We start from the raw sequence: 27576 nt of genomic DNA, 5'->3' as shown, positions 1-27576 counted from the left end.
TGATCCATTTTGATAATTGCACTGCGGCAAAAGTACGATTTGCGTGCAGAGTTTTCAGTCGGCGATCTCCTGCAAGAGTCAGCGAGACGCGTCCGGCACCGCGCCGATCCTGTGCCGGGAATTAAGGAGCCACAGGGCAGCCAGGGGCAGAAGCGCTAGAAGCGAGCAAAGGCGCACATGACCAGCAATTTTTCGAGAAAAGCTCCCTGGAAATCAAACCAGTGAAACCCCACGGGCCACGGCTCTACCGCGGGCGGCTGCACCGATCAAAACAAAACCCATCGGCCTGCTTCAGGTGTGCTTGGCATCGGCTTTGACCCCGGCCCGAGGGATGCTTTTTTTTATCTTTTTCTTTATCAGAACATGCGAACATTCAGCATTGTAGTATCAATTGCAAGCAGTGTTGTATTCCTTGTAGGGGTTGGGATAATTGATCCATTGTCCCTGTTTCAGACGGATATAGAACGGACAGAATAACGGTCAAAGGCTGGCGCCCCTTTTCTGGTCCATTTCCATCGCTTATCGCGACGCGGACCCGATCCTTTGGAATGCGGGTTTGGCGATGGTGACCAGGTGACCCTCCGACGGCCGCTCTAGACCCGTGGATCAACTCTGGATCTCTGCGAACGGCCACACGCTCTTCTGACGCAAGGCAACACGCAGCTTTGGAATTGCCACGGTGAGCTCAAACAACTGCCCAGCTGATCTCCCAGAGGTTGAGGGACCCCTATTCCTGCTCCACTTCATGATGTAATAAGATGGCCTCACCGTCAAATTCTGGTTGATCGGCATAAACCAGCGGTCTCCAGCAAACTCTTCTTTCAAAAGCTGCCCCTCGCCTCTCTGCTTCACACATTCTCTCTTCTTCTCTCCTCTCTCTCCTCTCCTCCCTCTCTCCCTCACCTCCATCACCATGCCTCCCCTCAAGCTCAACGCCCGCAACCTCCCTCAGATCCTGGCCGCTGGCCGCAACATCCGGGGCCCGACCTACCGGCGCAATGGCGCCGTCAAGGAGGGAATCGTCCACATTGGTGTCGGCGGCTTCCACCGCGCCCATCTGGCCGTCTACATGGACAAGCTCCTGCAGCAGCAAAAGGCCAACGAGTACGCCATCTGCGGCGTCGGCCTCACCCCGTTTGACTCCAAGATGCGCGACGCCCTCGCCTCGCAGGACCACCTCTACACCGTCATCGAGCGCTCCGGCAAGGGCAGCCTCGCCCACGTCGTCGGCAGCATCAACAGCTACCTGTTCGCCCCCGAGAACCGCGAAGCCGTCATCGCCAAAATGGCCCACCACGACACCAAGATCGTCTCCCTCACAATCACCGAGAGCGGATACTACTACAATGAAAACACACACGAGCTCCAGGCCGAGCACCCAGACATTCAATTCGATCTGAACCCGGCCAACGAGAAATCCCCGCGCACCACTTTCGGTTTCCTCTACGCCGCCCTCGCCCGCCGCCGGCAGCAAGGCCTCCGCCCCTTCACCGTCCTCTCCTGCGACAACATGCAGAAGAACGGCTCCATCACCCGCCACATGCTCGAATCCTTTGCCCGCCTCCGAAACCCTCAAGTTGCCACCTGGATCGCCGAGCAGGGCGCCTTCCCCAACTCCATGGTCGACCGCATTACACCCCAAACCGCACCCGCAGACATCAAGACCCTCGCCGACGACTTTGGCATCGAGGACGCCTGGCCCGTCGTCACCGAACCCTTCATGGACTGGGTCGTCGAAGACCACTTCTCCGACGGGCGCCCGGAATTCGAAAGCGCCGGCGTCAAGGTCGTCAAGAACGTGCACGATGTCGAACAGTTCGAGAAGCACAAGCTCCGCCTGCTGAATGGCAGCCACAGCGCGATCGGATACCCGGGCCAACTGGCCGGCTTCAAGTACGTCCACGAAGTCCTCGAGAACCCGCTTTTCCGCAAGTTCCTCGTCCAGATGATGCACGAGGAAGTCAAGCCGCTCCTCCCCATGATCCCGGGCGTCAGCATCGACGAATACTGCAACACACTCATCGAGCGCTTCGAGAACCCCACAATCAAGGACCAGCTGCCTCGCATCTGCCTCAACGCCTCCGGCAAAATCCCACAGTTCATTATGCCCTCGATCGCGGAGGCGATCTGGGAGACAAAGCCGTTCAAGCGATTGTGTTTCGTCGCCGCCGCGTGGTTCCGCTACATTAATGGGATCGACGACAGCGGCGCCAAGTTCGAGGTTGATGATCCCATGCGCGAGGAGTTGCAGGCCAAGGCTCGCGCGGGCGGCTCCGACCCCTCGCCGTTGCTGAGCATCAAGACGCTGTTCGGCGATGATCTCCGCGGCGATAAGCGGTTCCTCCAGGAGATTACAAAGGCGATGCAGGCCATCGAGCGCGATGGGATTATGAAGACGCTTCCCAAGTACATTGACTAAACTGTCTTGGAAAAGTTATGATCTACTTTCTACTTTCTTCTTGCTTTAGCCTGTTCTTTTTTCGACATTTTCTCATTCTTTTTGACTACCCACTTTATTTTTTGTCTGTGTTCCTTCTCTCTCCGGTTCTGGTCGTTGGCTTCTTTGATCTTTTTTTAGAGTGCTTCTAGATGAAAAGCGTGGATAGCGATAGATGATACTAGACACATTTCTTGTTTTCTTTTTCGCTCTTGCGTTTGTGCTCTTGTCCACTGGGCTGCAGCCTGTATTAGTATTTTCTATCTGTTGTTAGAGTGCTTCCAATCAGCTGAGATTGCCTCAACACGTGGCTTACACCTTAATTATGTATCTTTTTTTTCTTATTACATGAACCATGAACCGTGCGCACCCAGTCTATTTTTACATCTTGCCTGGGGTCGAGAGAGTCGTGACCAGGCTCTTCCCTACCTACCAATTTACGGTCGCGATACTCGCTCGCAAGGAAGGTATTTGATTGAGATGAGACAAGTAATTGAGAGTATAAATTATTGCAGAAGTTCACGAGTCTATGGTAGTCACACAGCAGCGAGGAAAGCAAAGCAAAGGATATTTCGCGCTCAATCACCCAAACACCAGGCAGGTTCCAAGCTCACTCGAAAAATATTAACAGAACAACAACAACAACAGAAACAAACAAACGGAAAAAAAAAAAAAGAGATGGATTAAGCAGAAACCGCCGCACTGACACCAGCACTCGCCCCAGCAGCCGAGTTGGCCATGGCCACCTGCGACATCTGCAACTGCACATCCGCCAACCCCGTCACAACAAGCTCATCAACCAGCGCCGCCGGCGCCCCCTGACAAGCCCCCAGAAGCTCCAGCGTCCCGGCCTTCTTCGCACTCAGCCCCTTGTGCATAGCAAACCGCGCATACACCGTCCCAGTGCTCTCCTCCACACACTCGATGTTCAGAAACTTCCAGGCCGAGCTCTTCTTCCAGACGAGCCGGTTCCCGCCCAGGGCGGGCGACTCGAATGCGAACTCGTACTTCCATTTGCTCGTGGGTTTCAGTGAGATTTCGGATCCGTTGACTGTCACGTCGATGGTGCGGCTGAAGGAGTGGAAGATGACTGTTGCGGGGAGGTGGGCGCTGCCCTCGGCTTTGAAGAGCATGTGTGGTTTGCGGGTTTTCAGATCTGCGGAGTAGACGAGGGGGCCGTCGGCGGTGTTTTCGCAGACGCGCAGGTGCCGGCCGGTCCAGGATGTGAAGGCGACGTCGAGGGTTCGTGGGTATGAGGTATTTTGTCCCGGCGTGGATTGAGGGGGTTGTTGGGCGTAGCTGGTGTTTGGTTGGTAGCCGTTGTGTTGGAAATGAGGGTCCATTGTTTGCCCTGGATGTTGCTGAGGAGGGTAGGCCGGATACGCCTGTGGGTGTGTTGGTGGGTATTGCTGGTACTGTGGTTGTTGTTGCGGGGGGTATTGTGGCTGTTGGCCGCCCCAGGCGTGGGGCTGGTTGTCGTAGTAGGACATGTTCTCGGCGAACTTGGAGGTCATTGTAAAGATTTGAACTTGCTGCTTCTTGAAATAAGCTTTGAATAAGATTGAATTGTTTGTATGCTTGTCTGTGTGAATCAAAATCTCCATCGTAGGAATCCGCATCCTTATATCGTCCTCATCCCCAGTGTAGCTCCCAGTCACGCTAACCAGAAAGGGAGCTATCCAGCGCTCGCAGCAGCTACCACACCCTCGACCGCTCAGCCGCTGAGCCCTGCCAAGGATGACGTTGCGCCTGGACCCTCAACTCCCCCTTTAATTGGCCCATTTTGGCCCCCACATGGCGACACCAGCGGTTGTGTCAGTGGCGCAGCGGCCCTGCACGGCGGCACGTTTGGCTGCTTTGGGATCGGCGCGCCGACGAGGAGAGATTGGATGGGCTGAGGGAGAATTATCTCATCGATCATCTCTGTAGGGCTGATCTTGTCTGGCTTGGGGGTTGCTCCGACGAGAGGGCTTGACGAGGAGGGTTTCTGTGCCCATTGATCGCGAGACCCTGGCTCGGGTTTATCGAGTCGGGAATCGAAGAGTTGGATCTATTATTTGCTTCATACACTGTCTTCAATAATCCTTGGATTAGAATAAAAGTATGCGATAGTACGTCGCCGTCACTGCCGGTATACAATATAAATCAGACAATCATTGCACTCGGTAGCGCTTACGGAAATAGAATCCCAGTGCTCAAGTCGCAGTACTCCGCAAGCTTGTCCCTATTAGACTACCTTGGGAGCCTAACGAGCTTAACCGCTTGTCATCGTCATCTTAATAACCATCTTATCGCTTGATCCTTCGCTCGGGGCTCGCACTGGATATGGTGCGATTATCTCGACGCTTAGCATAGCTGCATAACTTGGATTGTGTCGATTGCCTTGGCGGGCAGGGCTGGGGTCAGGGCGTTCTTCTCTGTTGTCGATCAGAAGTTGTGATAGAAGGATGGAATGCAATTCGTTGTTGCTTGGTGATCTTCGAAGTGGGCCACGTGTGCTTCGCATGTTGGTTGTCATCACCTTATCTAAGATTTCTGGGTGGTTTTCCGACCATTTTGGCACTGCGTGGTTTCAATCATGCCCCTTGAACGATTTGGCTGGCAAACAAGAGTCAACTAGCGCTTGATTTCGTCGATCGTGTCTGAATAATTAGACTCAGCATAACATATATAAAAATATACAGTAGACGTGGAGTTTTAAGCACAGCATTTCACGGACCTTATTCAGAAAATGGATCGAAACGACGTTTGATTGGCCTTAGAGTAGCCTTCAACTATTCAAATATTCGAGAAATCTAATTAGAGGTCTACTGTTATCTGCGAATATCAGAAGCTAGCTAGAAGTTGTATGGTTGTGCTGGCTCCAACATTTCGTCTAGATCGAAGCGCCCAGAGTCATACCTAATAACTCCGTAGAGCAACTCGAATGGTCATGCACGCCTACTCTATAAGCCAGGAACATGCATACAGGAAGTGGTCGACATTTCTCTATACATATAGTCACGAGAGTGCATATGACTAGGAGCACGAGCAAAACACGAATGCAGGGGGCTCTGGTGTAGTCCATACGACTCTTCAAAAGCGCGTTGGACGGGATCTAGTGCCCTGTTTGTTCAGTGGCAGTATCAGCGATGGTGCGATTTGGAGTCGACCGGAAAACACCCGCCGAGGCCGGACTCTGGCGCTTTACTTGGTACTTGCCCCGCATCGTCTTCGTCATCCAAGATCCTCCCCACAGCGTCTTTTCACAATGTCACATACTGAGACTGAGCCGTGACACCCTTTCAAGATGACCGTAACAGCGACCCCCCGAAAGCCGCCACCTCTCGCCGGACTAGCAGCCATAATTCAAAATGCCCTCCGACAAAACTTCGCCCACGCAAGCACGGAAGTAATCGAATGCCCCGACCTCCGAGAGGCTCCCTTCGGACTCGCTGCCCAGGGGTTATCAGGGAACCCGGTGATCGCAGACATAGGCGGACAAGCAAACCTCTTCCCGACACCAAACTTGGATGCCAAGTTCTCGCTCCTCGCTCTCGCGCGCGATATGCGCATGTCGCCCGAGCGCGGACTTCTCATCGGCGCCGGCGCAGCGCCCTGGCAGGATATCGGGCATAATGCCGAACTCGCGCCCAATATCTCCTGGGAGGGAAACCAGGGACGAACACCTAATCTCGATGATGAGGCGTCGATATCCGTCACGAACAAGACACGCATCGTCGAAGTGGACCCGAACCCGAACTCTTCATCGAACCACTCGATAACATGCCGCCCCTCCCCAAGCACAAACTGCGCGTTGATGGCCAACCTCTTCGGCTCATCGGGCCTCCCAGGCCCCGTCCTGAGAATCACAGCACGCTCTCGGACCGGCGCACACAATTTCACAAACGCCATCCGCCACGGCATCCACGCCGCCTACGGCGACTCCCAGCCCGTAAGTCTCGGCGGCGTTTTTCTCTTGAAATCCGGGTTCGCAAAGTTCCACGTTATGCCTGATTTCCCGTCGCGGGAAGACCTCCCCTTCCGAGATCGGAAGCAGCTTGAGGAGGAGTGGTTGAAGTACCAGACATGTGAGGCGCCGGTGGTTTGTCTGAGTGTGTTTCATAGTGCGGATCCGGAGGGGTTGGGGCTGCGGATGGAGCATACGCATTGCTATGATTTGGAGGGTCGAGAGAAGGGCGGGCACTATCATTATGATTTGCAGGACGCAGGCGAGGTTGAGTATGAGGGGTATTTTAATGCTGCAGAGGTTATTTATAGGATTCATCGGCCTTGATTGTGTGAACAGGGAGAGGCGTTAGAAAGAAGGTATATCTGAGTTGGGGACAGGCACTTTATGAGCACCGGAATAGCGAAGTATTCCGACAGACTGGGAATTTCCAAAGGCCATTGCAGTTTTTCAGTAAGCTGAGAAGCTGTTACGACATCTAGTTGGAATTGGTGTGCTCATAGTAGTTCAAGATACGGAGCAGTAGATAACGTAATCCCCCATTGACACACCGGTTGGAGAGTCTCTGGACCTCGCGCTGTGTATCTGTATGCTGGCTAGGTGATTGTGAGGCATCGGCTGTACTCACTTGCCCACGTAATAGCTTGTTGAGCGCCCCCCAACGGCTGCTCCAGGCCTCTCCGAGACGGGATCAATTCACATGCGGAATTCAACCGGCCTGGTATGGCCTCTATTGATTGCTCGTGAGCAGCTGTTTGCGTACATTAGTTCTTTTAGAGGTCTCGAATGCCTCGCCGCCCCCAATTCCAACCATTGTAATCATTGCAGCAGACCAGGAGGGCACCATAGCACATAGTAGAGCCCATCTTGCGTGAACCAGGCCAAGAAACAGACAGGGTCGAATTGTCGAAGCAAACGCATCGTGGCATATTATTTGGCCGGTAGAATATAACACCGCCAATAACAGCAAGGTCCGTTGTGTCATACACGTGTTAGACCAAGACATCGGCCAAACTCCACACATGGTGAATGCCCGATCCCTGCTGATCGACGAAGATTCCCCGCATCGCGTGTTCCCCGGGGTTTCCCCAGATATTCAGCCGATTCTGCCGTTCGTTTCGTGTCACCTTACGCCCGGCGACATGGAACATGAACCAAGTGAAGATGCAAAGGACACTTGGAGGCGATGAGTCTCATCGATACGACTCCTTTCGTCCGGTGGATGTTGGTGTATAAATAGGGTCTCAACTTCCGGATATCCAGAGATATCATCTCCTCACCATCGTCCACTGAGCAACGTCGATATACATAGTACCCAAACAATCCAAAACCACCAAAATGAGACTCAGCCCCCTCGCCGTCGCCCTCGCGCTCTCAACTTTTACAACGGCAAACCCACTTCCCGTCCCAAAGGCCACCAAGCCCCCCTACTTTATCACAATCGGCGACTCGACCGTCGCGGTGAATGGCGGCTGGGGTGACGGTTTCCTCTCCTTCGTGCACGACCCTGCGGATGGCATAAACCGGGGCAAAAGCGGGAGCACGACGGTGTCGTGGCGCGCCAATGGGCGGTGGGCTGCCCTGGTCGAGAATATCAACTCGACGATCGCGGACTACGAGACGATCGTCACGATGCAATTTGGGCATAATGACCAGAAATCACTTACCTTGGATGAGTATCGCGACAATCTCGAGGGGCTTGTTTCCGATCTGCAGGACCTGGGGGCTACGCCGGTATGTACTATCCAGAATACTTTCCAAAATATATTCTAACCGCTGCAGATAATAATAACCCCACTAACCCGCCGCAACTTCGACGGCGACACCGTGAAAGAGGACTTTGTCGAGTGGCGCGTCGAAGCAATCAACGCGGCCAAGAACTCTGGCGTCAAGTGGCTGGATCTGACGACCGCGAGCACAGACTACATTAATGCCATTGGCGCCGAGAACGCGGCAACGTATGACCTGAGTGAGGGCGATGGGACGCATATCAATACCGCGGGGGGTATTGTCTTTGGGCGCATGGTGGCTGACCTTCTCATTGAGAAACGTGCCGATCTGGAGGAGTATATCACGGCGAATGAGGCGCTGAGTGAGAAGATTTGGGTTGGAGAGTATGCTACTGGGGATGAGTGAGGGATAATATTCTGTTGAGGACGTGTGTATGTAGTGGCTCGGATCGGTACGAAAGGAAGATAGTCGGATGACTGGGAAACCTTATATCTCAACCTAGTACGAGTTGTAGTGGGGTTAGAGTAGTGGATTCAGGTAGCAATCGAATCAACCGTCCCGACACTGCTACTCGGCATCCACAATAAGTCCCTTTGCCCTCAAAGCCGGAAGCGCCCTCTCCAGCGTCCACTCGGTACATTTCACCAACGCCTTCCTCTCCTCACCAGGCTCATAGAAAACCAAGGGCTCCCTGCTCTTAAACGGCTCCGTCCTCATCGTGCGCACATTAAACGCCTTCTGCTGCGGCGGCGGTGGGATTCCCCTCAGCACCTCCTCCCAGTCACCAGGGTATCTTGTAGCAGGAGTAACGCCCAGTTTCTCGACAGAGTGAAAACATTCGGACTCCTGGGGTGCGGGCTCGGAGGTCGGGGTGTAGACCATCCCGCCTGGGGATGTGACGTCCCCGGTGACTTGGTGTAGGACTCCGCTTCCGTGCGTGGAGGTTACGACGAAGATGCCCGTGTGGTAACGGGTGCCGGGGGTGTCGGGGTCTTGGATTGCGAGGGTGTATCGCGCGAGGAAGACGTCATAGTATTCGGGGGTGGGCATTCTGTCCTTGCGGCGAGGAGGATGAGTGACAAGGATGATTCGCTCCTTGGACTGGTGAGGTAGGATAGTGTGAAGACGGTTCGCTCCCACTATGCAAGTTGAACGAATTAATGGCAAGCGGAACATAAATCTGACATGGAGGGGTCTTCGCGGGGTAAGAGGAAGAAAAGAAAAGGCATGGCTGGGCATATTGTGCTTCATGCCCAGCCACCGGCTTTTCGATAGGAGTCAAAGAAGAGATGATGCCAACATAGCCAAGTATATTCGCCACGATAGCTTTACTTGGATACACAATGCAGGACATGGATGGAGATCAATGTTACAGACATCATAGTCTAGCCTGGATTAGAGCCCGTACAACGGTTTACTCCCATGTGCCTCCGCAGTCGCTTCCTTCTGGCCTCGCGTGCATTGGGCGCCATAGCTTCCTCCATACGTAACCTCCACACTCTGTTTGCGTAATTCTCAACCTCTTCCTGCGCCCCATGCTCGCGAAGAAATGACACAATATCCTCGTGGTCCAAGTCCATCGCGAGCTGGAATACACAACCAGTCTGTCTAAACGATCTGCTTTTTTGAAACCCCTGAAAAGGAACATTCACATCTGCGCCACGCTCCACTAGCAGCCGCACCGAATGCGCATGGCCCGCATTCACCGCGCGAGCCAGGGGCGATGCAAAGCGCCGAGTGTCCGCATAGCCCATGAGAGGATGTGCCTCCTCGTACTCGAGGTCATCAAAGTCCGGGTGCGTTCCATGCGCGAGGAGGAACCGAACCATGTGCCCATCCTCCTGCTCCGCAGCGAACCCCAGAGCCGTTGTTTTCTGCATGCAGCTACTGCCGCCAATGACCAGGCTGGCAATCCTCTCGTTGTGGTTCTTGACTGCCCGCACCAGGGCACACCCCGTGGCTGATACGGTATAGCGAGGGCACGCACCTGCGGCCAGGAACAACTCTACGAGCTCGGCGTCCCCCGTTTCGACCGCCATTTGTAGCGGTGTGATGAACTCGTTGCTTTGCTGTGCAAACCGTACGTTCACACCCACTCCGTAGCCAAGAAGGGTGTGGATAGCTTCTATATTCCGCCTCGTGATCGCACACCCAAATGCACTCATGAGCTCGGCCTGGCGACACCACAGGAGAAACGACCCGTGCTCCCAAAGGAGGTGCACCATAGCCAATTTCTCCAACTTGACGGCAATCTGAATCGGGCACCCATTAACCAACGGCCGCAGTAGCTGACTCGCACCCCTACACAGTAACCCCTCGACCAGATGCACGTGTCCATGGATAACGGCCAGCTCGAGCAGCGAGAATCTCTCGGGATCGACCATATCCACATCACACCCTTTCTGATCTAGGAGGAACTCAACAACGTCCGTGTGCCCGCCCTGAACCGCCAGGCATAGCGGATGCGCCGGCAGCACCGGTTCCACAAACCGCTTGGTGGTCGTAAGGCCGTAAGCGGTCCGTTCCAGAAGATCTGGAGCGCAGCGCATCAAGGGAGCGCGCGGAGGAACCTCCGAGCCGCCCTGGAGAGATTGCTGCAGCGTGCGCAGCAGGCCATGCCTCGCTGCCCAGCGCACTGCAGGTGCACCTCCGGCGCTGGCAGGTTGGCCGCGCGCGCGCCGCGCATCATGGATGTAGCGGGTCGAAGATTGAGTGGAAGAGGCGGTTGGTGCGGGATAGGGCGTTCAGGGCGGTGAGTGAGGCGTATTCGCCGACTTCCTGCAGGATTTCTGTTGGGAATGTTCCAAGCGACATGGTAAATGGAAAACCGCCGTTTGATGGTGGGAGTTCAATGCGGGGCTGGAGCTTGGAGGGCAGGATCAAGTTTATGACAAGGCGCGGGGAAGCGAGTCAACCTAATTTAGGGCCAGTCGAAGAGATTAAGTATTACCCAGTTGGCCTCGTCCAACAAGGCAAATTCCCGGGTGGCGCTACAAATTAATGCGGCCACTTCCAACACAGGAACTGTTCTAACCTGAAAAGCGATACTAGGGACTGTTAGTTATAGTGAGGCTATCCTTTCTCACGCGATACACCTCCCCCTTTAGATCAAGTCTTAAACACATGGGTCCCTCGAACAATCAAAAGTGGTCATCCAAACACCATTGCAGCACCCTCAAGGACAGTCTGTCAAGCAAAAGTCATTAATCCTCCGCTTTATTACCTCTATAATAAAGCCCACGCACCTTCTCTGGCATCTTTTGACCATCTCCCCCGCCGGGGCGTATCTTGTCTCTCCAGGCACCACTGCCGCTCCTGGGATAACAAAGGATTGCACGAAAATGGCCGAGGACTCTTTTGGGCCGACATCCGAGCTGCTGGAAGGTCTGCTTTGAATAACTGAGGCTGCATTTAAGGATTGGGTAATGTGGACATGCATCTACGGATAGTGTGCACTTCACGACTAACCCTCCTCTCGTAATCTTAGAATCCTCCCATCGTTGTCGGACTCGGCGACAGCTGTACACTTCCGCCAGGATTATACTACTGTGTGCAGCCAAAGCCACCATCGCAATCCCGCCATCATGGAGGAGAACAGAAGTAAGGTACGTGCGCGCGGCCTGCACGACTACATGTATCACCTTATATCACGTTGCTATTCGGCCCCAACCTGTAATCCTAGCTTACAACTGGCTCGATACGGACACGATCCTCTGCATCGCGCCTAGACCAACACTGTAGAATAGTTTCCCGAACACGCTTCGCGGTTCCAAACCCACTACATAGCACCCTATCAAGTAGAGAGAGAATCCTAATCCGAACTCTCTGATCCTCCCGTCGCGTTCGACACCCGGCTATCGTCAGCGGGAAGAAGAGCAAGATCCCAGGCGCACTACCGTGCCGTAAGATCCGTTCGGAGAGGTCAAGGATCAGAGTAACGTGGTCGCTGGTTTCAGATTGTGTCAGGGCTGGGCCGGGGAGGTTGGTCCAGTTGGGGAAGCTGTCGTGGGTACCGCCCGAGAGGAAGAGTAGGAGAGCGTGATACTTTAAGAGGGCGAGGTCGATGTTGGTTGCTTGGTGGTTTTCTTGCGAGAGGTACGCGAGGGCGTGGTCATGCCAGGCACATATGGTTTGCTGGAGCCTTTGGCCGTCGACTGCAAGGCACATGACTGATGGATTGGTAGCCCGTTCTGCCTCGGGGATCCTGGAAATGGTATTGCGAGAACTATCCGCAATGGGGGATGAGTCGGGATTGCCACTGGATATTAGGATTTGCGGTACACGCACCGTAAGTTGAACGCGGAAGTGTCTATCATCAACGTTGTGATCTCCTCCAATGGATTCCAGCAATCCCTGCTCGCTTGATGTGCCTGTTGGAATCGAAGCCAGGTTGGCTGCGACAGGATTGTAGTCTCGCTGTGAGGGAGGGCGCGACTAGCCTCACAGACACGAAAGATGTCATAGAACGCTCGTCGGAGCGGGGACATTGAGCTACTCGGGGTTACGAGCTGGAGAAGCATTGATGTGCCGTAGAAGACGTGGCTTATGTAGCCGTCGCCTGATCCCTCGCAGAGAAGCTAGGGCAGAACTCTTTTAGCATGTCGAATATCAATCAGGTAGGATAGGGATTTCCGTGACAGGGTCCGTGATACCTCGAATAGCCCGAGAAGGAATGTAGCCCAGAGGACATCGTCTCCTCGCACATGGCATTTATCTGACAAGGACACCCGTAAAGTACTCATCGCTCTCTGATAGAAATGTGTACCGACCACTTGTAGATGGACAACTTCGCCCCGAACACCTACAGTTCCCAGCCGGCTAGCACTCATTGCACCGAGTGCCTGGATCGCATCGTCCAAGACAGGAGACGTAGTCTTCAAGGCCAGTAGATCGGAAAGTGCGGACGGGAATACCGTAGTAAACGTGGACATCTTCTGAATGAATAAAACAAAGCAGTCGAGAAACAACGAGCCAGAAGACCTGGCGATTGGATAAAGTCGGCCCGGTGATTTCCTATGAACCTTTATAAGGGCGGTACTACCCAGTTCAGTTTGCGTGGATCCGTTTGGGCATCCAGGGTCGCCCTGCTGCCCTTGACTGACAAAGGCAACTGTGCACTTTCCCTCTCGGTGCTGCGGTACACAGGGCTGCTTTTGGCGGACACAGTAAGTACAGTGAAGCCCGCCCTCACACTAGACAGAGGTCAGTGGCATTAGCTTTAGCTTACCAACTTTAGGAACAGACCTTGATATGCCGTTCTGCGCATGCAAGACACCGGGTTACCTTCCTTCGCCCGTCCAGAGGGCCGACAATTTGTTTGCCCATTTGTGTTTGAAGGCGAATGGTGGGTGGATGTATAATGGTGAGGGGCGCGCCAAGGGGTTCGGAGGCAGCTACGTTTTATATGGCGAGAAGCTGGGGGATGATTATGGGATGGCTGTGTAATCCCACTGGAACTAGGCTTAGAAAGGAGATAATATCGCGCGCTGGTGCTGGTCAGCCGCTCTGTACTACACTGATGTACTTGATCTGAAAAGCAGATACCTCGCCAGAAGCTCAGGTGGCGCAGCACCCACCCAACTTCTTGTTGCGCCTAAGCCACACGCAGGTAGTATGGTGGGTAACTATAAGCTGAATCCTGCTGACTGTTGGATGTTTTGCTCTTTTGTTTGCATGGTCAAAGATCAAGCAAGATAGAGTTGGAACCAGGATCCTGTACATTGTCTCAAATAACCATCCAGCAAGGTTATTATGGCCCAGAAAGCTCATGGGAACCGGTAACCACTGATAGGATTGTTGTAGAGCATATCTTATATTCCTTTACTAAATTACTAACTAGCGAGCCAAACGTCAACCAGGGAGCCTATCCTGAAGAACCAGATCGACATGAAGGATCAGCGATCTGCTCACGGCGATCATTACCATACAAGGAATGTTGATGCTTCATTCCTGCAGATCGATCACATTCACACTAATCGAAACCCCCCGATTGGGCTGACAAGCGTTCACGGGCTTGGTTGCAGGTGTTCTTTGCCCGTATCAGTACATAGTTGCAGACGAAGGACAAACCATTCCGAGGGCTCGGGTCGTGCCCACCTGCATGATGATGTATGTATGTCCAACCAGCAGGAAGGAAAAGAAGAGAAGCTGGGCTTCAGCTCAGCTGACGAGCAGACGATATAAAAGGGTGGGCTTAGCCTCACTCTCACTCAATACAGGCAGGATTCACCTTTATTCTTCTCTTGTCCGTTGCCTACCTCTGTCCTCATTTGCTGATACCGCAATAATATGGAAGCATGTGGACCATCACCACTGTTGACAGCGAACTTATGCTGTGGTGTAGCGATGGAAAGCCCATCCTCAATGTTGCTCGTGGAGGTTCGGGCGAGTCTACAAGACTCATCGTCGATAGAAAAGGGTTCCTCGATATTACAGAATTGGACGTGAAGGCACCCGACCCAGGGACAGAGTATATCCTCATCGACTGCGATCTCAACTCTACCGAGGTCCAAATCTCTTCGCCTCCGTGTGGTACGTCGCTAAGCCCATATATCCCCATACACGCGGCAGAAGCGCCCTGCTGATGAGCTCAAATAGCGATCGATGCGAATGGATTGAAATTATACCAGGACAACAAAGGAGAACCAGCAGATCTGCTACTTCCTCTTCACCTGGAGATAGATCCCGACGCCGCTACATTTACTCTCAGCATTATTTCAGATAACCAAAGAGCGGGGGCTGTAATATCGGCAGATACAACTACCGTGAAGGGGCAGCTCAAGCCACTACCACACATATCCGCAGCAGACGCCGCATACTTTGAGACAATGATGGCTTCAAATATAGTCCCGTTCGCACCTGACCAAAGGGGCGCCCCGGGAAAGACGCAGGACGAAATCCGCACCCTCGGGCACCGCCTGTTCCCCTTCACCCCTTACAGCTTCCAGCTCGCCATGGCCATCTACGACTGGACGACCGCATCCTTCGCACGCATGGTGTACGTTGACATGTTCCGGTACACCGGGCTCGACATCCATATCCCCGCCAAGGACGGTGGCAAGCCGGTGACGCCGATCGACCACGAAGGCCTGACCACTGCAATCTGGACGAGCAACTGGGGATCCTTTACAGCGCAGAACGCGTCGTTCATGGCCTCGCTTCTGATGAAGCCTGCGTGGTCGAGGCTGGAGGTCGAGCTGCAGCTTCTGCATGCGCGCGATGACCTCGTGCGGGCCGTCGAGGCGGAAGACCGCCTGCTTGCTGCCGCGATGCACTCGCTCCCGCGGACGTCGACCCTGGCCAGGCCGCGGCTCTTCAGCGGGCAGCTGGACATGGCGCACTTGGATATGGAGAGCTTTGGGATTGAGTTTGTCGAGTGTCCTGCGAATCATGGCCCGGTTTGTCGGCCCCTGAGGGATACCTTGCAGACGGCGTTGGCTACGTATCTGGCCGAGGGGAAGACGATCACGACGAAAGTGACGTGGAGTTTTACGGATACTGTTGAAGGTGCGTTGCACTATTCGAATGGGATTCTTCTCGTCCTGGACTTTTCTACAGACGTTGCATCGCCTTGTGTGTGGGAATCAGTCTCCTATGTGACGCCGCTGTCGAGCGACCCGAAGAAAATTGAGTACACTCTTCCGCCGGGCAGTCAGTTTCGGGTGCTGTCTGAAGAAGATGCTACGTATAACGAGAAGCGATTTCTAGTTATCACGCTTCAGCCCATATACTGGAGAATCGATGCTGGCGCAGAGGGAGAATTGCAAACGCGGAATGGCGGCGACGCAGTCCAGGGATAGAGGAATATGTACTAATTATAAACTAGCTATATTATACTTTACTTTTTGATATAGTAAAAAACCCGGTTTTTTATATAAGACATTAACTTTCCTAATCTTAATAGTAATAAGAATTACTGGCAACTTGCCTTGGTCAGGCTAGAGGTTTTCTAAAACTCAAGCTCAAGCTCAAGTTCGTATGACAACGTGCCCACTGTCCCTTCGCGCTCGCCTCTGACGCCATTTGATTCCACGGAGTGTAATTAGCCACAAGACCGGCGATGTAGCAATCGAGATCAACGCCAAAGTCGTGTATGCCCAGCCCCATCCCATGGCCTTTTGCATCGGGCTGATGGCAGCGGATGCCGCAGCACCGAGCTCACAGCGCATCAAGTTGTTGGCTGCAGTTGCCGCAGCTGATTGGCTTGGCCAGATGTCCACCAGCAGCGCATTCAATACTTGTGAAGTGGCGTTGAGAGACCATCCACTGAAAAACAGGAGAACCACCGGGGCGGCCAGATGGACGCGGCGGCCCATCAGCCACCCGTAGACGACCATGCACACGGCGCTCAGGTAGTACGCGGGCAACGCAATTTCGAGTCTGGCTTTTTCAATGTTGAAGTTGCTGAGGTCTTGCGCCTTGCTTCTCACCACTGGCATCCCGGCCCGTTTCGCGTGGCGGCGATAATTGAAGTCGACCAGGCGTCCCGTGGTGAACGCGGAAACGATCCCCCCGACGCCGAGAGGCAAATACATCAGTGCAGTCTCAATATTGTTCAGTTCGTAGACATTGTGAAATGATGCGGTGGCTCCGGTCATGATAGCATAGAAGCCGGCATACATCAAGCCCGTGACAAGCAAGATTGCCCCCGTCTCCAAGTCTGTTACAACTTTGAGAGTTGGCAGAGGCGAAGGGAAACGAAATGTGCGGTTCCTTGGTGCGTAAATAATTTCCTCTTGCCCAGCAACCTCGCCTCTCTTCCTGCGACACCGATTGCGAAAACAGTCACTGACGGAGGCATTCAGCGGCGGCGGGGGAATCGACCCATCGCCGACAACTTGCCGACAGGTTTCGGGCAGGAAGAGAAGAAGCAGCACGAAAAAGATACCAGATAGGATGAGCAAGAACCAGAACAGCCAATGCCAATCCAGATACTGGCTGATCAACCCACCGATGATGGGTGAGACTGAAGGGCCGAGCATGCTTCCCAGGGAAGCAAAGGCGATGTAGGAGCCTCGTTCGGCGGAGGTGATCATATCTCCCACCAGGCCATTTGCAAGCGCCACAGTGCCACTGCTACCCGCACTCTGAAGACACCGTAGCACCAGCAGAGCTGCGTAGCTGTTTTGAAGACCGAGTCCGAGGTTGGCGGCGAGATAAATCGTGAAGCAGATGATGTACGCCGGTCGTCTGCCAGCAATGTCCGAGAAGCCTGCAATCAGCATGGGGGCTATTCCCTGCAAGATCTGATGCCATTGATGCAATGATTAGCAAGGACTCATTCATGGCAAGAGATACAGAACCACCCACCAAATACGTGGTCACTGTCAAATTCACTTTGGTGGTTGACACGCCCAAGGCCTTTGCAACGGTGTCCAGCGCGGGGAAATAAATACTCGAGGATAGTGGGGAGAAGAATGCGGCCAAAGAGCCGACTGAAACGATCGCGCGCTTCTCAGCGACAGTGAAGACTGAGAAATCGCGGTGCTCGGTGCCTGTGAGCGGATCAAGCCCCTCGGGGTGAGGGGCGGCATTTTCGTTAGGAGCAGCGTTGGATTCCTTGTTGCTCATTCTGGCTGTGAAGGAACTGAGAGAATTGATCATACCTGGTTTACACTAGGTGTATGACAAGACTGGGCCTTTAATGAATCGCGTAGGTTCGGCCCAGCGCTTGGATCCCGGTACCGGCAAGCGCGCAACAGTCGCAGTCCCTGTTTGAATGGCAGCCCGGGAAGAGCTTGTAATGCGATTATCTCCATCACAGCATGATGCTGACGAGTTTGCCCACTTAGCACATCCTGTAATAAACATTTTTCTACGGGAGTTATGGGTTTCTAATGGAATCAATCACTTGTGCTGTCTGATATGTACCCAGTAAGCCAAGCCATACAACTATACCAGACTGCTTGAACCTTACCTTGGTTACTACTTATTCACTCTACAGCCTCAGGCCCGGTAACGGGACAAGCCAAGAGCTGTGGAGACTCAAACTCCGCTGGCTATTATTGCAAACTTCCAGGGCCTTTGGACTGCAAGCTCAATTTTACTTTGTCCTAATTTAATCCTATCGCCTCAACTGCCTCGGGCGTGGCAGTGGATAGATGAAACAAAGTTATAAAACAAATGCCCTCTCCTGTAATGATTAGTTCTTAGCTTTGGTGCAAGCTACCTGTTTGACTGCGCCCATTTTCTTCCGGGGGGTTCGCTGTTAACCTCTGGTGCCTCTAGAAGAACTGGTTCCAGTTGAGGAACAAGGGGACTATTGAATCTACACGCAAGATGGAAGATGACAAAGTGCCAGAATAAGAGTTAGCATCTAGTCCGCAGGAAGTGCCATCCCGGTACCGGCCCGTTGCCGGCCCGTTGCCGGCCCGTCTCCGGCATGTCAGGAAGAAGAAGAAGTCTGCTGGAAGAAGATATCCCTGCTTTCCCAGACCCGTTGAGTGCAGAAAGTTGGATAGCTGCAAGCAAGACACTCGAAATGCCAGACGTTTCCAGACACGCGGCGGTCCTTCAGGGCCTCATGAGCGGCACCTACCGCACCCTTGGCCTGAGCATCGGCTCGCATAATGTCACTCCAGGATTAAAGATCGCCAAGGGAGGTGAGTGTTTCTGAACATGCTGGGCGATGACGAAGAGCGCCCCAGTTGATTATGTTTTCTTCAACAGACACTCAATCCACTCCGACTCTTTCTGCACCCGCTGGTCTGGGCGATGGCTTGTACACGGTCATCTCCCTCGACCTGGATGCGCCCTTTACCTCATGGAATGTTCTCAGCCCGGCCGTGCACTGGATTCAACTTGGCTTCAAAGTCGACCAGCGGAATCAAGAGCTCAAAACCGACGAGCTCCCCATTGTGCCTTGGGTGGCCGCCAACCCGCCCCCGCGTGCCGCACCGCATCGTTATGTGTTCTTCCTCTACAATCAGAAGCCTGGTGCAACCGTTTCGCCGACTCTGGGGGAGAGACCTCTTGGAGTTCTTCAGCGGATGAGGTTTGATCTCGATGCGATGGCTATACAGCTGGGCTTGGGGGAGGTTGTAGCGGCGAATTACTTCGTTTCAAACTAATTATCCTATGGTTTGTTATGGATATCTGATGACCAACATACGTGGCTGATGTAAGGCCAGACCTGTTGTAAATAGCTTGGTTGTTGGCTTGTTACGTTGCGTACATTGTCTATAAAGCACAAATAAAGCAGGCAGAATTGCTAGCATAATAATATGTGGCCACAGCGCAACAATCAGGTTTTCACCGTAAGAATCCAACTCCAAGGCAAGCACCGACTGGACAACTGAACTTGATCAGCCGGCTGCCACCCTTGCCCATTTGATGCAGCAGAGCTCTTATCAGAAGGATTTGCAGGGTAGTCATGCTACTACTTATACATTGGCTCTCAGGGCAGATTGCTTGCGAAAGTCCAACTGGCTGGCGGGGGATCCAGGGAAAAAAGCGCATCATCGCCCAGAGCCCACTCGAAATCAGCCAGGAACTGCTCATCAAGTTGAAAGGTACTACTCTGATCCACTGTGCCGGTGGAAGATGGTGGAACCATTATGCCACCAGCAATGTCGCGACTGGCGTCCACCCCAGAACCTGAGCCTGAGCCTGGAGGTGCATCAGGTGCATTATCGCAGCGTGGGCGCCCCAAGGTCCTACCTTCAGGGATCTCCATGGAGGATCCGACTGCCCGAAATGCGTGATCGAATTCGTCTTTCCACCACCAGACCGCGTCGAGGATTGGACTGAGTACCAGTCGGCTCCGAATCCGCAGGGCCAGGTACTCGCCGCCATCGGATTTACGAAAGGCCCTGCTGCTATTCCACAGCGCGGTGAGGACCGTGGCTATCTTTGCAGTGGGGTCCGACCTATCGATGGACATCCGCCTGGCTATAGTGATGGATGTAAACAGCGATGACCGCGCGCGCGAGGTGTCCAGGCCGTGGGAGGCGGTGCTGTTCTTCAGGATCCGAAGTAGCGAGGTGGAAGCCAGGAGAAGGCCGAAGGTGATCTGGATCGGGACCATGGCCGCGCAACCAGGCTCGCGATCGGCGACCGACTGGACACGGTCGATCAAATCACAAGCGGTCGTCAGGACCTGTGGGTAGAACGCACTGGAAACCAGAGTCTGCACTTTGTAAAAATGGAAGCTCTGGATTGCCATGCGGCAAAGACTCGTCTCAAATCTGTCGTCCTCTATCATTCAGACCTTTATCAGCACACTGTAATATTTCCAGGTAGAAATTGTATAATATACCTGTAACAGCCTGGAGGTCCAGGTCATCTACATGTCCTTCATAGGTGCAGAGGAGAGCGTCCAATGCGCGTTCTTGATCGATGGACATGGAGCGCACCCCATTTTCCGAGACCGATTCACTGCATCGTACGACAAGCTCTTGACAATGAAGCCTGAGTACCATCGAGGGCGCGATTGCATCGAAGAGGGCCTGGTCCTGGCGCCCGGGGCCCTGCGACGGGCTGGCCAATCCTCGCGGTAATTGCCCTTTGATCATGCATATCCTGTTCGCCCTATTAATCGAACACACCACGAACTCTAGATGGAGACATACCGCTGATAGACAATGACAGTATGCGCCCACAGCTCCGACCGGCGGACCAGGTCCCCCTCGGACGGGACTGGGATCTTGACGCGCGAAAACTCGTGGCTTGACATGGGAATATGTAGGCCGTTTCCCATGGCAATGTGGAGCAGCATGCCGCTGAGTGGGAATGTTACGTCTGGATGATCGCCCTTGGGGAATGGCCAAGTCAGTAGTAGCAAGAGGCCCTGGATGGTATGCCATGGAGGCCATGTTGACAATGCAGACAGGAACGCCATCTCGACGACGGGCCGTGCGAGTGCCATGAGCAGCGTCGGGTTCCGGGTGTATGTACGAGATGAAACGCCAATCAAACACCAGAAGAGGAAGGGGGACTGTGCATAGTATGTATCTGGTCTGGTTTCCGGGTTCAGAATGGGTAGAAATGGTGCATACTGCCGGAAGAAGCTGGCCACAATACATTAGTCAGAGGCTTAGCCACGTTTCGGTAACTTGGCAGACGCACAGCTGGAATAAATCGTCAATCTCGTCAGGGCGGACCTCGACGCCACGGAGGATTCGTGCGCGGGTTGCAACCGGTCCGGGGGTAAGGGAGGCGTTCCCCATACCACTAGGCGCTAGGAGCGGTGATGGATACGATGGCGGTGGGGTATGTGACTCTCCAGGCATCAAGCCGCTGTCCGACTCGGTTCTTGAAGTCAAGTCCGTCGTCGCCGTCAATGGGGGGATGGGGGATGGGTTCAGGTCTGCCGACTGAGAGGCCCGGAGCTTGCGGCGGAGGTCTTCAGACTCGCGCTCCAACTCGGAAAGACGCCTAACTGAATTGTCAGAGTATCAGAACTAGGGTATTCAGGTGAGTTGCACCACATACTTGCGCTTGTGTTCTCGTTTGAACGGGTCTGAGATGACACAGTTTGCATTGACCTTGCGACATCGGGTACATGGTTCCTCGGGCTTCAAGTAGACATCGCATTTTGCCTATAATTGAGCTTATCAGAGTGGAATATAAGGAACGCGTCCAGACTGGAGGGGCCGGCACCTTTTGCTGGCGACACTCGGTGCACGCCTTCTTTCCTTTCTTTAGTGATCTGCGTGAGGTCTTTGTTAGTACATAACTAGCGCGTAGAGGTAGTGCATACTCGGCCATCGCTCGGAGGCAGTGTGCTCTAGACAGGTCGAAGGTTGGACGCGGTGAAGACTAGAGGCCGTTGCCGGGAATCCGGATCCCGGTCAACTACGGCGTCCAGTTGGGACAAATGGGCAGAAATGGGTTGCAAATTTTAGGGGCCCGCTCGGGGCACGCGGATTTCAATCGGGGCACACCCCCTAGTGGTGCCCGTCCCTAAGCTCTGGGGTGATGGCTCCTAACCATAGCGCCCGTAGGGGCTGCTGCCCCTAAGTTATGACTAGGATAGCTATAACCCCTTCTTTAGAGCTTATATAGGGTTCTAAAATGAGATAAATATATTTATAAGGAATATAAGCGATATTATATATTTCTTTATGGAAATATATAGTAATAGGAAGCCCATCCGTTTGTAGAGTTACCTTGAGGGTGTGCCCGAAGCGGGCCCCAGATTTTATGACCAAGAGAAAGAGTCCTGCTACATGGCTTCTACCAGGAACGAAAAGCGAAGCCATTCAATAACTCCGCTTCTGCCAAGGAGCTACACTATCTTTTCACTGTGCCGCTAAGGACGTTCTGGGACCCCGCCAGAGTTTGCTCAGTGCAAGACAAGATAAGTAGCAGCAAGCAGCATTCCTACCATGATCTTGCGCAACAGGACTTCACGGAATTTAACTTATACCAATATCAGCTGGCAGCTAAGCTATTACTTGCAAACTGACTGGTGTATAATACAGAGTAAGATTACTGCCGACACTATCTACCTTTTTGAGCCCCGCTAATATAAGTAATGCTCAGCTTATTGATATAGAAGGCCGCTATTATGCTATTATTTCATCAAATGTTCTCTCGCCTACCCGTCGCCAAACGGTTAATGAGAGTGATCTGGGCTTTCCTGCTTATAGCATACCTGGCAGTCCAAGCTGTCTGCTTTGTCCCCTGCATACCTACACGACTCTATTGGCAGGCGACGCCACCTAGAGGTAAGACAAATACGACTATAACCCACTGCAAGTCTGGGTAACTAATATGTGGATCACAGACGACTGCACAGGCAATAATTCAACTAGCAACATTTGTGGCGCTCAATATGGCTACTGATATTGTACTTATTATCTTCCCTATGCCTTGGATATGCTCCTTGAAGTAGTATCCACTCCAGCGGTACCGCTTACAAGCGCTGCTTATGATAACTTGAGTCGTATCCAATTTCTAACAGCCAAAGCCGCGCTGGTTTGGTCGGCATCTTCTCATCAGGGATCCTCCTCACACTAGTTGCTCTTATACGCCTTCCTGCCTATAATAAGAGTACCTCTCAGGTCCGCCGATATATATGGGGCTCTGTTGAGCAGTTTGGCGCCGCTTTAGTGGCAAACATCCCTACTTTCTATAGTCTTCGGAAGCAAACAGCTCCTGACAACGGCACCAGGGTTTAATTAAAAAGTGAACTCCGAAATCAGTCGCAAGGCGATCAACAGAGGCGTCAGCACGACCGTATCTTAGCACAAAGGTTTTCCGAAGAAAGCTACGGCCGTGGCGAGGATAGTGAGGAGGCGTCATTATACCTCCCAGATCTGACAATAGGTGCCGGGGATGAACCTGCGCCTTCCCGCGTGCTAATATCTGGTATCAGAAACGCAAGGCGAAAAAACGGAGGATGATAGGAGACCCTGACATTACGGGTTTGTTGGTATCTTAGAGAGGTGGACCTTGATCCTAACCAGGAGGCACGCCCCTTCCGGCTAGGTAGACCCTGAAAGGGGAATCATACAGGGCCTACGGGTGCCAGGAAAGGCCCGGCATGGGTAAAAGCCTAGAACGCCCCCAGACGAACAGTACCAGGACACTTGCCTAGGGGATACGGGGTTTCTTGGATGCTAGGTAGGAGGCCTAAAAGCAGGCGCCCTGCGTTCAGGTCAGCTATCACATGGATATCAGCGATATTAGCGCTGAATTAGAGAGCTCTGCAGGATAAGTAAATATTTAATTGCTGGTAATTCTTCTATTTGAGGCAGAGATGTAAATATTGCAGGGGGCTTGGAGTGCTAGGTGCACATAATCCGCGTTGAGCATGGAGTGAGGGTTGTAATGCATAAGGAAGGGAAGCAAACAAGGCAGAACTGGACTTGCAAAAGTCCATATTTCCCAACCATAGGATAACCGCCTCCTACTGGCCTTTTTCTGGATCTCCGTTCGGTGAGCACTGAGTCGACTGGTCCGATGTCTCTCCTTCTGCTGAATTGGATTTATGCTTCCGGGGCCGAATCTTCTGGCCTAGTCGGTGTGCCCCTCGACTCAGTGGTCCGTAAACAAGTACCACGGGTTTGCCGACGAATTTCGCTATTCTTTTAAACCACTGGTCTGGGAATAGCCGAATACAGATAGCCCAGGGAAGCGAGATTGCTGCAACAAGAATACAGATTGCCCATTGTTCCCCCTCAATAGCAACAATGCTAAATGCAGCGCCGCCGTAAAAGGCAATAACAATCTGGCAGCTGACCATGATGCAGTTGATACCAATGAAAAACCAATTGCGATGGAGGCCAGTGAAGATATTGAATCGGTTGTCTAGACGTCGATTATTAAATTCATTGAAAACTTGCATCCACACAAACGTGTTGAACACAATCGACCGTCTGTACTCATCTGGGTAGTCGAGGAAGCCCTGGCGAGGACCAAAGTGCAAAATCAAGGTAACGGTTAGCTGGAATATCGATTGGCCAATGATCATCTTCCACATGGTTGTTGATATCAGAGGTGCGCCTCCCTTGACAGGTTTGCGGTCCAGGATTTCTTCAGTGGGTGGATCAGTCGCAAGCGCGAGCGCAGCTAGGGAATCCCTAAAAACAGAGCTCAGTTAGCCAACCATGAGTTTAGTCCGACATCACGTCTTCTTACATAATGAGGTTAATCCACAGAAGTTGTACAGCTGTCAGCACTGAGCGCATTTCCGGGTCCGAAACAGATGAAATAAATGTGAGAAGGACCGCAGTAATGTTGACTGTAATCTGGAATTGGAGGAACTTTCGCACGGCATCGTTGACTGCCCTTCCCCACATTAGTGCAGTTAGAATAGATGAAAAGTTATCATCCATAAGCACTATTGCGGACGCCTCTTTGGCCACCTCCGTGCCAGCAATTCCCATAGAGAAGCCAATATTTGCTGCCTTAAGCGCAGGTCCATCATTTGTGCCATCTCCCGTTACTGCAACGATTTCGCCCATTTCACGTAGCTTTGTGACAAGAATCCGTTTGTCTTCAGGCGAGGAACGTGCAAGTACTTGGAGTTGTGGGAGGATATCCCTAAACTCCTCATTACTCAAGGTCCTGAACCGGGGTCCCTCCATCACTAATCCACCTGTATAGATTCCACAGTCGGTTGCAATAGCCTTAGCTGTAACCATGTTATCACCAGTGACCATGCGAACAGTCACACCAGCATGGTGACATTTTGATACAGCCTCAGGAACACCGGGGCGAATAGGATCCTGGATGCCAACAACACCGAGAAATGTCATGTTGCTTAGCAAGCGACTGAGATTGACTTCAGAAGGATCTTCCTCGTCTGTGTCGATAGCATAGCTGGGAGGCCACTCTGCAAAATCACGACAAACGAGAGCGATCGTTCGGAGTGATTGTTCGGCATAATTTAGAATGACCCCTTCCAGCCGCTCGTGCTCCTCAGAGTGAAGCGTCACCTGTCCCCATGGCATCCAGAGTGAAGAGCTGTATCCAAGGAGGATTTCAGATGCGCCCTTGACAAGAAATCGATGCGTGCCATCAGACAATCGGATCACAGCACCCATGCATTTGCGGCCCGAATCAAAAGGCATCAGCTGTACAATAGTGGCATTAGAACGTTCTTCAGCCAAGGACCCCATTCCAAGAACATCACGAGCAAATCCAAGAAGGGCGGTTTCTGTTTTTGACCCAATGAATCCTGGGACACCGTTTTCTTCGCCTTCAAATGCGGTCGAGTTTATTGCAATGGACTCGATGATCATCCGTTTATGTTCCGGGGCCATGTCGTTAGCGAACGCTGCAGATTGCCTAGTGCTGGTCTGGTTCTTGTTGTCAAATTCGTCAGAGCCAAAGGTGCCAGTAACAACGGTCATGCGGTTTTGAGTGAGTGTTCCTGTTTTATCCGAACAGACCGTGGTCGCGTTGCCCATAGTTTCACAGGATTTTAGCACTCGGACCAAATTATTTGACTTTACCATGCGCGTGGTTGCAAAAGCAAGCGCCAAGGTGACTGCAAGAGGAAGACCCTCTGGGACTGCCACCACAATAACAGTGATTCCAACAATCAGAATATCAGTGAATTGAGATGCCTTCTCTGTGCTGGTTTGTCGATTACCCGGAAGCCCGCCTAGGAAGCGAAACAATAAAACAAAGAATAGAAGCAGTGCAGCACTTCCTCCTAGCTTAGCAATAGCTCCAGCTAGACCATCTAGTTTCTTTTGAAGAGGAGTGGGCTCCATATCCTGGCGCATAGCCATAAGAATCTTGCCGTAGCTGGAATTGACGCCGACTGAGGTGACCACGCACGTACCAACACCTTCAAGAACCTTGCTCCCAGAGATAATGAAGGGATCCAGGTCCTTGGTGTGTCCTTGCTCGAGTAATCGTATGACTTGTTCAGCTCCTGTCTTTTTGAGCTGGTCAGATTCACCAGTGGCGGATGACTCGTCGCATTTCACATTGTGGCCTTCAATAAAAATGCCGTCAACAGGGACCAGGTCTCCAGGCTCAAGATGAAGAATATCGCCGACTAGGACATCGTGTACAGAGATTCGAATAGATTTTCCTGATCGAATCACAGTCACTTCACGGTCCTCCTTTTTTGCATTTAACCTAACAAATGCTCGTTCCTTCTGGTAGTCATTCAGCGATCCCACCATAACAACGATAATGATTGCAACACAAATTGCGCAGCCCTCCACCCAATCAAGGGGCATTCCAGAGCCAGGAGGATGTTCCACACCAAAGGTCTCGTAAAGGCCTAAGGCCAAGGAAATAACGGCTGCCGCGGTAAGGAGAATGAGCACCTTATCATTGTAAGCCATCCACATGAGCTTCCAGAGGGGCGTTGCTTTCTTCTCTGGGAGCACATTTCGTTTGAAGACCCGGATGCGGTCCGCAAAGGGTTCGTGGGAGTCACCCTCTGAGACCGATGTTTCGTTGGTGCTGAGTCCTGCATTAGGGTCGGTATGAAGACCTTTGACCAGGCCGGAGAGCCCTCCAAGGGCAACAAGTGCAGGTAAAGACTTCGGGTTTAGAAGCTTGTTAAGCTGGCCAGGAGTGAATTGGAATGGATTATTGTCGACCTTGAAGTCTGCCTCGGTGCCAGGATCAGGTCGAAGAGCTTCTTCCTGCTCATTTGCTAGGAAAATGCTGGATGCTAGGTTGGACTGGCTTTTTTCCCCTTTCAGCATACTCAGACTCGGACTGCTCGGTGCCATAGTCGTTTCACTCATTGCTCGATCGCGGCCGCCGTAGACGCTACTTACGGCCGTTAGATCACTTAGCGCTCTATTTCGGGTGACGTCCTCTGGCATGGGCTCCCTGTTTATCTCATTGGCATCGCCAGTAGTAGAAATGGGATCCTAGGTCATGTCAGCATGATGAACATAGTCAGGACAGTTAAACATGACGAATCTGGGACGTACCGGAGTTTGGATTGTAATAGTGGGAACAGGTGCCTGAGGGGAAGCAACATCTTCCGCTCTGTACGACGCCATTATCTTGCTTGAATTTACTTCGTGTAGACACT

The 27576-nt window shown here is 52.7% G+C and overlaps 10 protein-coding genes across 10 annotated transcripts; 4 read left to right on the top strand and 6 right to left on the bottom strand.

Annotated features, from left to right (window-relative positions):
• Positions 1-633: 633 nt before the first annotated feature.
• Positions 634-2770, top strand: BJX68DRAFT_119919 (mannitol dehydrogenase family protein). The gene has a single exon (XM_071036101.1). The coding sequence runs from the start codon at positions 914-916 to the stop codon at positions 2417-2419; it is 1506 nt and encodes a 501-aa protein (XP_070897505.1). The 5' UTR covers positions 634-913; the 3' UTR covers positions 2420-2770.
• Positions 2771-2956: 186 nt separating this feature from the next.
• Positions 2957-4034, bottom strand: BJX68DRAFT_240174 (uncharacterized protein). Its single transcript, XM_071040645.1, has one exon. It carries the CDS (start codon positions 3949-3951, stop codon positions 3121-3123), a length of 831 nt encoding a protein of 276 aa, XP_070897504.1. The 5' UTR covers positions 3952-4034; the 3' UTR covers positions 2957-3120.
• Positions 4035-5689: 1655 nt separating this feature from the next.
• Positions 5690-6778, top strand: BJX68DRAFT_119916 (PTD012 family protein). Its single transcript, XM_071036100.1, has one exon. It carries the CDS (start codon positions 5727-5729, stop codon positions 6711-6713), a length of 987 nt encoding a protein of 328 aa, XP_070897503.1. The 5' UTR covers positions 5690-5726; the 3' UTR covers positions 6714-6778.
• A 946-nt stretch (positions 6779-7724) lies between these two features.
• Positions 7725-8522, top strand: BJX68DRAFT_256251 (rhamnogalacturonan acetylesterase; the record flags this gene model as incomplete). The annotated part of the gene is made up of 2 exons (XM_071043157.1): positions 7725-8120; positions 8169-8522. The coding sequence occupies 2 exons, from the start codon at positions 7725-7727 to the stop codon at positions 8520-8522; spliced, it is 750 nt and encodes a 249-aa protein (XP_070897502.1).
• A 68-nt stretch (positions 8523-8590) lies between these two features.
• BJX68DRAFT_240171 (uncharacterized protein) lies at positions 8591-9249 on the bottom strand. The gene has a single exon (XM_071040644.1). The coding sequence runs from the start codon at positions 9165-9167 to the stop codon at positions 8685-8687; it is 483 nt and encodes a 160-aa protein (XP_070897501.1). The 5' UTR covers positions 9168-9249; the 3' UTR covers positions 8591-8684.
• Positions 9250-9502: 253 nt separating this feature from the next.
• BJX68DRAFT_268354 (ankyrin repeat-containing domain protein) lies at positions 9503-13048 on the bottom strand (the record flags this gene model as incomplete). The annotated part of the gene is made up of 4 exons (XM_071046067.1): positions 9503-10711; positions 11805-12511; positions 12562-12694; positions 12770-13048. The coding sequence occupies 4 exons, from the start codon at positions 13046-13048 to the stop codon at positions 9503-9505; spliced, it is 2328 nt and encodes a 775-aa protein (XP_070897500.1).
• A 1365-nt stretch (positions 13049-14413) lies between these two features.
• Positions 14414-15916, top strand: BJX68DRAFT_268353 (uncharacterized protein; the record flags this gene model as incomplete). The annotated part of the gene is made up of 2 exons (XM_071046066.1): positions 14414-14648; positions 14715-15916. 2 exons carry the CDS (start codon positions 14414-14416, stop codon positions 15914-15916), a joined length of 1437 nt encoding a protein of 478 aa, XP_070897499.1.
• Positions 15917-16084: 168 nt separating this feature from the next.
• Positions 16085-18972, bottom strand: BJX68DRAFT_256248 (MFS transporter; the record flags this gene model as incomplete). The annotated part of the gene is made up of 4 exons (XM_071043155.1): positions 16085-17362; positions 17427-17611; positions 18286-18338; positions 18962-18972. 4 exons carry the CDS (start codon positions 18970-18972, stop codon positions 16085-16087), a joined length of 1527 nt encoding a protein of 508 aa, XP_070897498.1.
• Positions 18973-19071: 99 nt separating this feature from the next.
• BJX68DRAFT_240170 (uncharacterized protein) lies at positions 19072-21858 on the bottom strand. Its single transcript, XM_071040643.1, has 7 exons — positions 21817-21858; positions 21717-21765; positions 21549-21655; positions 21183-21491; positions 20687-21124; positions 20374-20636; positions 19072-20312 (listed from the first exon to the last, which is right to left on the bottom strand). The coding sequence occupies exons 1-7, from the start codon at positions 21822-21824 to the stop codon at positions 19513-19515; spliced, it is 1974 nt and encodes a 657-aa protein (XP_070897497.1). The 5' UTR covers positions 21825-21858; the 3' UTR covers positions 19072-19512.
• A 2112-nt stretch (positions 21859-23970) lies between these two features.
• Positions 23971-27544, bottom strand: BJX68DRAFT_256246 (uncharacterized protein; the record flags this gene model as incomplete). The annotated part of the gene is made up of 3 exons (XM_071043154.1): positions 23971-24643; positions 24702-27409; positions 27473-27544. The coding sequence occupies 3 exons, from the start codon at positions 27542-27544 to the stop codon at positions 23971-23973; spliced, it is 3453 nt and encodes a 1150-aa protein (XP_070897496.1).
• Between the last annotated feature and the right edge of the window lie 32 nt (positions 27545-27576).

Source organism: Aspergillus pseudodeflectus, assembly GCF_044049435.1.
Source record: "Aspergillus pseudodeflectus strain CBS 756.74 chromosome Unknown BJX68scaffold_30, whole genome shotgun sequence".
NCBI lineage: Eukaryota > Fungi > Ascomycota > Eurotiomycetes > Eurotiales > Aspergillaceae > Aspergillus > Aspergillus pseudodeflectus.
Note: the sequence above shows the minus strand (reverse complement) of the source record. Positions and strands in the feature narration are given on the sequence as shown.